The sequence below is a fragment of the Limulus polyphemus genome, unplaced genomic scaffold (genome assembly GCF_000517525.1).
Source record: "Limulus polyphemus unplaced genomic scaffold, Limulus_polyphemus-2.1.2 Scaffold995, whole genome shotgun sequence".
Taxonomy (NCBI): Eukaryota; Metazoa; Arthropoda; class Merostomata; order Xiphosura; family Limulidae; genus Limulus; species Limulus polyphemus.
Window position 1 is genome coordinate 294,535 of NW_013666605.1, and position 11,442 is coordinate 305,976.

Genomic DNA, 11,442 nt, shown 5'->3' on the forward strand with positions numbered 1-11,442 from the left:
CTCAAAATAAACTAGAACAGTTAAAAACAACAAAATAAGAAAATAATAACATAGTTTCAAAATATAAATTAAAATATTACATAAAATAAAACCAGACCTACTGTACTGAAAATACTTTCACTTGGAGAAGTGTAAACAATTCAAAATAATAATAATAATAATAGGAAATGTAAATATCTAATGGCAATCAACCTAACATCCAAAACATTGCATTTTTTTCACAGCATCTACAGATTCTGATTTGCTAAAAAACAAAATTTGAGTTCTAAAAAAGCCTCAACTGTTTGACAAAAGTTACTTATACTAAACACTCAAGATAAAGTTACATGTACAACTCAGTTTAAACCCAACTGGAATTAACTATTTTATTTATTTATATATAAAAACAACAACAACAGAAGGAAATTACTAAAGCTAATGTTTGAAGATAAATTATGGTATTTCAGTCTGTTATGACTTTGTATATTAAATAAAAAGTATTTGATATTCCATTTCTATTTTAAAATTATTAGTGAAAACTAGAATTATACCAGAAGAATAATTCAATACAAGTCTATTAAATACAGAAGTAATTCAGTCTAAGAATATAACATAAAAAATTAAAAACAACAACTAAATATAATTAATAAAATGGCAGATAAATATTGTGACACATTAAAAAAAACTGAATATTGTATCAACAAACGAAAGAAATTCAGTCTATAAACATTAAACAACATAAAAATATTCCACTGCATGAATACTAAAACACAAAATAATAATGAATTCAATACATAAATATTGTGCTATAAAAATGCAAGAAAAATTTAGTACTTGAATATTGTCACATCTAAAAACTTGAGGGGCAGTCAGTAGAGCAGATAACTCTGACACGCAGCATTGATCATACTCAGCTCTCAAAAAATTAGAAAATTTCTTAATTTAAAAGTAAATATTAAAAACAAATTGATAAATACAAATTTGTTTATGTCATGTGATACAATGTTTTCTCGCTTTTGTTGAGATTACATTTTATGACACTCACAATACAATGTCTATGTTTCTTATGAATTAGAAACTCAAATTACCAATATTTACAATCTAGAATATAAAATAAGAACCTCCTACCTTTTATATTTGACAAAATATTACTATATTTGGTAAATCTACCACAGTGGCTCTGCCCACCTCTTTCTTTTTTGGAAATACTTGTTTACCTACACTATTTCTCTCAATTACATATTTATAACCAATCAAAAGCACTCCTTTTTTAGCTATATAATTCTGCCAGTATTTATCAAGTGTTTATGTGGGTAAAGCTGTCTTTTCCATTGCAAGTTTGAAGAATAGTGTCATGGTAATAGGGTGATAAGAAATGAAATTTTTTAGACTCAAATACAACTTAGTTAGGAAGCCTGATAAATTACAGTGGAATTTTATGGTACTGGTATAGTAATTTATAGTTTTTTATTTCAAAATTAATATATAAAATCTACAAAAATTATTTTTTTAATATCGTCCACGTGCAAAATATCTTGAGGCTTAGCAAGTACAAAACCTGAGTATAAAGAAATTTTACAATATTGTAAATAGCAGAGATCATTGTTTTCTACTTTTTTATTTACTGTTCTATGTTTTAAGAAAAATAACTGAAACTTAAGAACTTATTTTAAAATAGTAATGAAGACACGTGTGCCGAAACATCTCGCAGAATGCACTGTAATTATTATTTCTCTGGAAATGCAGGAACAGATCAACAGTATTTATGCAAAGGCATGCAAATTTAATGTGTTTAGCTCTAAGGGTCCAAGTATTAGGTTTGAAGTGGAAAAAAAATTAGATATATATAAAAAAATGGTATATGAACAAAAACAAATTTATAAAATTAATACTTACAGATAACCGAAAATTTATGTTAATATCTCCAAACCATTTATTAATAACCATTTATTACAATGTATATTGCTTCACTTTCACATTTTAATACTTGGACATCAATCAGATATTAAATAGAATCTGAATAGCACTCAGGTACTCAATAACGAAAACTGAACCAGAAAAACTTAATGCATGAAGAAGATGAAATTTTCATTTACGGTTAGTACCTTTTGTAAATAAATATAAATACATCAATATTTGTATGGATTACTTGGAATATAGTACAACTATTCAAAATAATTACAAGATTTGATTAATCATATTTTTAGTAAATATAATTATAAAAACGTTTTACTTTACACATGTCTGTCAGCTTTTAAATGGAAAAATCTTAATCTCATTCAGCAGCCTACAAAGCTTTGCTCGTGCACACGCAATCCTGCTTTATGATACCAATTAAGCCCACTCTCTATGTTCTCACAGTTGGACTTACCTTTAACTGTAATTTATTCTTAAAAGTCTGCCCACAAAGATTACATGTAACAATTCTTGAAACTGGATCTGAATGCCTCCTCTCTATATGTTTTCTTATATCTGTAAAGGTGTAACCATAGAAGTCACACACACCACATTTGAAGTCTCTCTGCCCTTTATGCCTAAAAAATATTCACAAAGCTTTTATTAGTAAAATAATGGATTAAACAAGATCTACAACATTCTATATGAAAATATTTCCTACACAAAAGTCAAACAGAAAACAAATAGTCTGAACACAAGTTAAAAAAGGTTTAGAACTTTCCGAGGAACTTCAGCTATACAAGACTTTTCTTGATTACAACTAGTTTATTCTTTTTCGATACAACTTTGTAATACATAGAATTTCCACAGTCAATTTAAACATAACAACCTTTGTAAAACATACTATAAATCACAGTGATTCATACACTTTACTTATGGTGCCTACTGTTCGCTTGACTCAATTATCTATCTCTTCAATCCTGCTGGTTTTTCTCGCCAGGCTTATATACTAAAAAAGAGGGTGCCTCGAGCAAACTAGAGTTGCCATGAAAATTCATGATCCTTCGAGAAACTCCAGCGTGCATGCTCCCAGCGTCGCGTGACTTCGCTGTCATAACAATAAGATTAGCTTTTATAAACATTATGTTGCTCTTTTATCTGAAAACTCTTCTCTTTTATACAACTAAAAACAGTTGGAATATATAAGTGTATCTATTAAGTAACACACAGTATGGCTCAAATAAGCTTGGTGTATATACATTCTGCTTGGAACAGTGAATGACAGAGAAGAAAACAAAACATCAGAGTGCAGTTTATGATTAAAATTTTTATATAAGATTTAATTTTTTAATTTAAAAAAAAAACGTTTAAAAAATCTCCATCTTCACTTTTGTTGTCATGTGACACACAAGCACTATCAATCTTTTTCCTTTAGATAATAAAAAACTAAACCCTAACACGTACACTATCTTATTTATAGTAAAACACCAAACTCTAATACGTACACTATCTTATTTATAGTAAAACACCAAATCCTGACACGTACGCTATCTTATTTTAGACACAATCTACAAACAATTCCAAGTCTAATGTACTGTTTGAACTTTCTGCCATCTCCACTTACTGAGATATAAATATTTTGTCAACCCACAACAGAAGTCCTGTCCATTTGTCCTTACTTTCAAGGCAGTTTTCAAAACCACATAATCTTACTTGACATAGTTGTTTATAACTACTAAGATGAGCTCATCTTAAATTTCAAGCTTCTAGTGTCCTTTTGAAATTTTAGGCAATATATGTTAACAAGATGTCTTGATCTTGTAACTTAGCAGTAAGGGAAGTTGGCACTCCTAACATTTAACACTTTTTTGTAACCTAGTTATATCTCAGTTAGAAGGACTGTTATAGTCAGTTATAGAGTTATTTTATTGAATATGATGTATTATTTATGTTCTAGCATACATATTTGAAAGGTGAAAGATTTGCTTTTCAGCAAAAAAGTTAGACAACTTTTTTAACAAAGATTAGCTCACTAGGGAATGAGTGCAAACTTCACTGGAACAACACATGAATATATCAAAAAATGGTTGTGTTTACCTTGTGATTCATGCATGAAATTAGGTTATAATTTCTAATCTATCAACAAACAACTTAACAATCATTGCTTTTGGTTTCTTGTAACTAAAAAGCTGCATAATGCATTTTCTATGTTCTGCCCACTAAGGTTCTCCAAATTTATAACACAAAAAATTGTTAAAAGGCATGCTCCCTGTAAATTTTCCTATTCCACTACTCATTTTATTTAAATATGTTCATTTTTAACCCAATTCAAGATGCACATGCCTTGCCACCAGAAACAAAAATTTTTGCATGTTCACATATCTATTGAAATTTTGTAAGTATTACTATTTTTATTGAAAGAATGAGATGTTGCTTTGCATTTTAAAGTTTTTAATGCAAATGTTTTAATGTAATATATAAATTTTGAACATATAATTTGAATTCACTAACACAGTATTCATTGAATCTTGTTTATTGAGATTATTTGATGAACAATGGGTCAGCCTGTTTTAAGGAAAGATCGGGATATATATGGTTAGTGGGAAAATCTGTATGGAGCATTTGCAAGATTTTGAGGCATTTTTAACACTATTTTCAAATGCTTTAAGAAATGAGAAATATAACTTCATAAAATTCCATGTACAATATACCCACATGCAATACAAAAAAAAGTTGGGCACACCTAATAAATTCATACAAGGAGTCACACAACAATGTTTGACCAAGAAATGAAATGTATATGTCAAGTATAAACTAAGATATATTCTAGGCAATAATGAGGATCAAATGTTTAAATTATATGTAAACTGATACCACAGCAGCAGAGAGATAGCTATGAGAAAGTTTATATTAACTTCATTAGAGACTGAAAACAACTTTTAAAAAAGGAAACTGGGTGGAACTTTGATCTGAAGAGGACGACAAGAAATACATGCAAATAGGCTGCCAATTTATCATCTTCGATCATAACCAATTGTTGAATTAGTTTTTGTTTTTAGTTCCGAGAATTACGATGAGTCAACAAAGTTCATCCAATTAAGTGAGAGAGCTACTTGCAAGTTGGATGTGTACACTATTTGGAGAATTGTAAGAATAATAAAGAAATCTGTATATAAAAAAACAACACGTTTTGGGCTAAATTCCAGTCTCCTGACTCGTAATAAGAAGCCATTAGACCTGCTGCCAGTATGTCAACCGAAATCTTTACAGTCTCCTGTTTCGTGTAAAGAAGCCATACAACCAGCTGCAGGATGAAAAAAAACTGATGCTGCCTGATCCAACTATGTCTGAGCCCATAACAATGTTGAAGATGTCTAAAATTTCCCACTCAAGTATTGTGTAAATAACTATTGCCATCTCCCTGATAGTCGATTGATGTAGTTAGAAATTGAATGTACTGTGTTAATATTAAAGAATTAATGAAAGGTATGGCTGAGCAGTTTTTAATCAATGTGTTAAATGATAACTTACTGATAGTATTAAGTAATTTAATGGGTACTATAGAAAGTTTCATTGAAGTACAGTTACCTGCTCAGATTGAAGAATTTAATAGTTTTAACAGTGAAATATTTCAAGATACCATCAGTAATCTTGATGTAGCCAAGAATTCTAATATACTGCATTAAAATGATTTTTGTGATTTGAATCTCAGTTTCTGAGTCAGTTCTATATTCTAACTGTAAACTTCCTCAAGTAAGTGACTTGTGTACTCCACTCATGACTGTAACCTGGATTTTGAATAAATCTATTGTTAACTGGATTAAGTCAAACTTTGTGCATAATTACAAACAAACAAATACATTGTATAATGTGGACTGCCATATAGGCTAGTCATTTGGAGCTATCTGTGCTCTGTCCACCACAGGTATCAAAACCTAATTTCTAGCATTGTAAGTCCACAAACATGCCACTGGGGGCTTGGTTAGAGTCATGAAAAGAGAAGAAGAAAGTAAATGAGTTTAAGTACTATAAGATTTAAGTAATAAGTAAGTAAGTAGACATGGCTACTTCTGGCATAGACACTACTACAGGTGAGGGTGCACAACCATGAACTAATAGAAGGGCTGGCACACATTTTGAGGCTGTGGCAGATCAACCCACACAAGTAGGTCTACGTGGAGCTACGAACTTAATGAGCATGATACCGTTGTTCCATGGTAAACTTGATAAAGACATAGAATGTTTCATAGATTCATTAAATGAAGCTGTTATAATTTTAGGGTGGACCGATGCTCAAAAATAAAATATTTTGAGACTGAGAACAGCAGGGGAAGCAAAGCATTACATTAGTGCTTATAACGAACTTCGAGAAACTGCAGATTTCCAGTATTTAGCACATATGTTAGTAGAAATACATAAACACAGATACACAGCTTGACTCAGCAAAGAGGAGAATCAGTCAAGAGTTTATGGGCATAAGCTACAAGAACTAGGTAACAGAATATGCAGAGTTTACAGACATCCTAACAAACTGAGGATACAAGATACCTTGAAGTCACATTATGAAAGAGGTTTAATCAGTAACGTAACTCACAGAAATGTAAATGAAGCAAACATGCCTCACATGACTTTGCTAGATCTAATTGAAGTAGCTGAAGGAGAAGAGTTACGTGAAAAACAGATCCATAAGCCACAGCACTCTACTATAAATATAGTAAGCAGTAACAGATATGACAGAGCAGGCTGGCAAAAGAAGCAGAATAAGCTTGATGGCTTAAAATGCTTTAACTGTGGCAAGATAGGCCACCTGGTAAATAACTGCTATCAGAAAAGAAATGAGCAGGTAGCATGTTTTAACTGAGGAATCAAAGGCCATATAGCCAGAAACTGCAGATGTCTGCTATATGTAAAAAACAGAAAAATCCCACAGGTTGGGATTTTTCATAAGGATGTTCCCTAGAAATAATGATAGCTCTACATTCATGGTAGAATCAAAAATGTAATCCCTACTGGTAGAGGTAATTCTGGCAGTTTGGAATAAGAAATTGAGTGTCCATAGTGTTAATGAAGTGTCACCAGTAGTTTTAGCAGAAATAGAGGGTATAGTATGTTTTTTATTGGTTGACATGGGCACTCAATCTTCTATGCTAATTGCAGAACTAGTAAATAAAAATACGACATTGTTTCTCAAAGTATTTGAACTTTCATAACAGAACATCCTATTAAAATGTTAGGCAAGTATAATGTTCAGATGAAAATAGATGATTTAGAGACAGAACACTTGTTTGACATCTGTAAGCATATAGATTTAGAAACAGATTGTATTATAGGGCAGGATTTCTTAAGGGCTTATGACACTGAAATATCTCTTGCCAGAGGTAAATTTAAGTTATTAAGGGCTTGTACCTTCAGATTTATGTGCAAAAGTTCAAACAGGTGATACCTTCTTGCTGACACAAGCTAACAGTCAAATGCTGAACACTAATATTAGTAAGGCTAAAGATCAACAGTTAAAATACAAAAGCACTGATCCTCGTAAGTATAGCGATACACCACAAAGTTGTCATGGTAGGAGTACAAAGTGTTCAAAGAGAAATCCAGTGAGTAAAAATAAAAGAAAAACTCTTAAGCCTAGCAGAAGTGTTATTAGTAGTAGCAGTAGTACAAAGAAAAGAGTAAGTGGAAGTAAAGTAAGGCAAGGTAAAGTAGAAAATGAAACTTTAAGACAAGGAAATAATATATCAAACCCCTCAGATGACTCTACATCTATGCTTAACATACTCAACAGGAGTGTTTGATAGAAAGAGTGCCTGTAAGATTAATTAAAGCAACTGAAATGCCTGTGAGAATTCAATTCATCATTGAATCTGAGGTAGATGGCTTCAGGGCAAATGTAGAAGTTTTAACTGAACCTACCAAAATAGAAGCAGCAGGTGTTTATATAGCTGCTCATATTAGTAAAGTGTCCAAGAGACACACAGTGCTAATAAAAGTGTTGAATATAAATGAGGAAAAATATACTGCTTAATGCATATGGTAGTAGGTAAGGCTAGCAGTAAGTAAAAATTAGCTGTAGGACAGCTTAACCCTCTCAACACAGGTTCGGTCAATTTGACCGACCACGTGATCTCTTTGTACTCATTTAAAGTTTTGCAAAACTTCAGGAATGACACGTATAGCTTAATTACACAAAGTTTGAATAAGATTTCAACTGTTCAGCATTCTTGAATGAGCAACTTCAAATCTTCATACATCTAATAAATACTTCATCATCCAAAGGTATGTAATGACAAGATATGCTTCCTAACATCAATATAAAGTTTGTAGAAGGTTTATAATCACTAGCTAAAAAAAGGAGAGAGAAAGCATTCGTACAAATTGTCAGTGGGAATAAGCCTTTTATAGTTAGTTATGGTGTTTGTGTTGAATGTTCAATTTTCATGTTCATTTGTTAAAAAGGTGTTTTTTATTCTTTTGTTGTTTGATAACTTTGGTGATATAACAGTAAAATAGTTTAATTCAGAAGTTTATGACATTGAGTTGTAGTCAAAAGCAAAATAAAATTTACCAAGTAGTGTTTAACCTAAGCCTTACATTATGTTCATGTATTAGGCCAAATGCTTAAATTAGAATACAAATAGGCTTACTATTATTATTACAACTATTACTTAAATAATTGGGTTTCCTCAAGAATCTGGTTTTCACAATGAACAACATTTACAAAGTTGTTTTTTTATATATTTCAGAGGTAGAATCTGTAGCCACTCCAATGGGGGATAATGAAGGAAGAAAGAGCAGCTTCATTGACAGTGAATAAAATAATAAAGTTAACATAAACAGACCTTTTCACCAAACAAACCCTTATTGAACCAATCAAAAAAAAATTCTCAAAGTTTTTCAAAAATAAATCAGCATACAACAATATAAAATGATTATTGGTTTATACTGGTATTTTTAAGATTTCAATACTTAGTCCCCCAACATTCAGATTGCCATGCTCAATAAAATAAACTTCTATACAATGCAATTAAAAGTTGTGGCACCAAGTTGTCCGATTTAGTAGCCCACCTCAATTTTTGGTGGCCTGGGGTGACCAGATCACCAGTTAAAGGCTACACTGGTTATATCTACACAAAATATTATGTTAATTGGGCAGCTACTGTTACTTGTTCTGTATTCTTCCTTTAGACTACCAGTGGAAAGTCCTAATGAGGCTGGATGAAATCACTGCCAACCAAAAAAAGCACAAAGAACTTCTCCAACAACTTGCTGGTAAAGGGAGAGTGGTTTCACAAGCCCAGGCACAAGAAGTGGCAGTAGTGGAGGTCACGGTGAATAACCAGTGGATACATGGGAAGACCTGAAACAATTCTATACCAAGCTATTAGAAAACCCAGGCTACAGAAAAAAACTTGTAAGTCCTATAATGAATACCTATTTTTTTTCATTTATTATCATATAAATAGTTTAGGCATATTAAATGTATGCCAATTTGTATATGTAATCAAGCATCCATCTGATAAAATGGTGTAACATAATTTTTCAGGTTGCCGTCCTGAATGTCTTAGGAAGGAACAATGATGGGGATTTTGTACGAAGGATGTTTAAAAAGTTGGGGACTTTCTGCCTGTGGTCTGGCTTCAACATGAATGGCAGGAAGAAAAACCGAACGTTCCAAGACCTGCCACTGTACAGAATAATTATCAGTATGTATATCTGGATATTTTCAGTTTTAATTGATCATTATTTTGGTACAGTACACATGGTAAAAATTACCAGTGTAATTATTTTAAAAAATAATAATTATCTGTTTTACATAGCTTTGTGAAAATAAGCCCAGTCAGTACACTGAAAACAACAGTATTCAGAAAGGGTCAGTTAGGTAACAATTAACAAAACTATTTATAAGATATCAATGACATACAAAGTTTGTTTTAGGTGATATACTTTAATACCTCATACTTGACCTCATTCTCACATTTATATTATCAAGTCCTACCATTTTCTTCAATTTATGAATTTTCCAGTGTTATAGAGGTGAAATTCTAGCTTTATTAAATATGACAATGTTATTGTAAATTGCAATGATTCAATAGAGGCATGTAGACAAATTCACCCCAAGAGCCAGGATGCTGAGGTTGAGTTGCAAATGGCAGAAACTCTTAACCATGCACCAAGCAAACGGGGTCAATACCTGTTCCTGGTAAATATATTGATAAATAAAGTGATGCACTCGTATTGGTCAAAACTGTTAACTAACATACAAAATAAAATGTAGCAATTAAAATATACCGAATATACCATAGCCAAATTTGAAACGCATTCAAGACAAAAGTAAAAGAGAGAATACAATGATATTACTGCTAAGTCATGTACCGACATTGGCTGAGCTTCATATCACATGAAACATAATATTCATTTCTGCCATAAACTTAGCAGGTGTTTATAATGATTAATCTTTGGAAATCTGATTTTATATTGATGCTTTTAAAATATTTCACTAAAAACTCACCAGTAATGCAAAATGAATTTGTCTTTTATATTTACAGGCATGAGCTGCTTTGAAATCTCCCAGTACACCCATCCCAACTCTCACAGCAACACAGTCTGATTCAGATGTACTGACAGAGATGAAAAAATTTATAATTTGTTTTTGTAATTTTTAATATTGTATCAATGATATTACTTCTTACTTATTTTTGCAAATAAATATATTGAAAGTATTCTGGGTGGAGATGAAAGGTATAAACAAGGTACTCTATAGGTACTAAGAAGAGGTAGCAAACAATGAAAGGTAGTATCAAGTTGCCGGGAATGTAGTAGAATGGTAATAGGAATGTACCATGTTGATATTTTAATATACCAAATTGATTGTACATTGGTAGTTCCATTACATAATATTACTACACAGTAACAACATTTTTGGTAGTCCACACTTTTACTTAAAAGTTATCTAAGTTAACTATGTAATCACTACGTTTGTGTTTGCTGGGTATGGATTTACATAGTGGGTATTGGCATGTAGAAACAGAAGAATAAGATAAAGCTAAAACTGCTTTTGTGTTACCTTTAGGCAAGTACCAATTCAACAGAATGCCATTTGGCTTATGTAATGCCCCTTCAACATTTTAGAGACTAATGGATGTTGTATTATCACGGTTACAAGATTTGGAATGATTTTGTTATTTAGATGATGTATAGTGTTCGCTGCTAGGAACACTTAGAAAAGTTAAGATTTGTACTCAAATTTAAAGCTTAAGCCAAGTAAATGTCAATACTTGAAAACAGAAGTAGAATACTGTTACGATAGCGGAAGTCACGTGACGCTAGTAACACGTCACGAACTTCTAGAAAATTCATGTCCCTTCCTGAAGCCTTGAGTGTTTACTAGATGTGCGGTATTCTTGTATATAAGACCACCAAAATGTGACAGTAACAATGTAATTGAACTGCAGACAGAGAGAGAGAGACTGACAATTGAGTCGAGCACGTGAGTCGTTCGTTGTGAATTATAGCGTGACTGTGGAAATTAAGTGTATTGCGAAGTTGTATTCAAAAAGAATAAAC

The 11,442-nt window shown here is 31.7% G+C and overlaps 1 protein-coding gene across 3 annotated transcripts in view; it reads right to left on the reverse strand.

The window, feature by feature from the left end:
- LOC106461595 overlaps window positions 1-11,442 on the reverse strand; it is an 84,712-nt gene that overhangs the window by 17,153 nt on the left and 56,117 nt on the right. For all 3 annotated transcript variants that reach the window (XM_022388605.1, XM_022388606.1, XM_013921438.2), the window contains exon 15: window positions 2,351-2,513. In XM_022388605.1, the coding sequence (XP_022244313.1) occupies window positions 2,351-2,513 (163 nt within the window). The remainder of the gene's footprint in view (window positions 1-2,350; window positions 2,514-11,442) is intronic.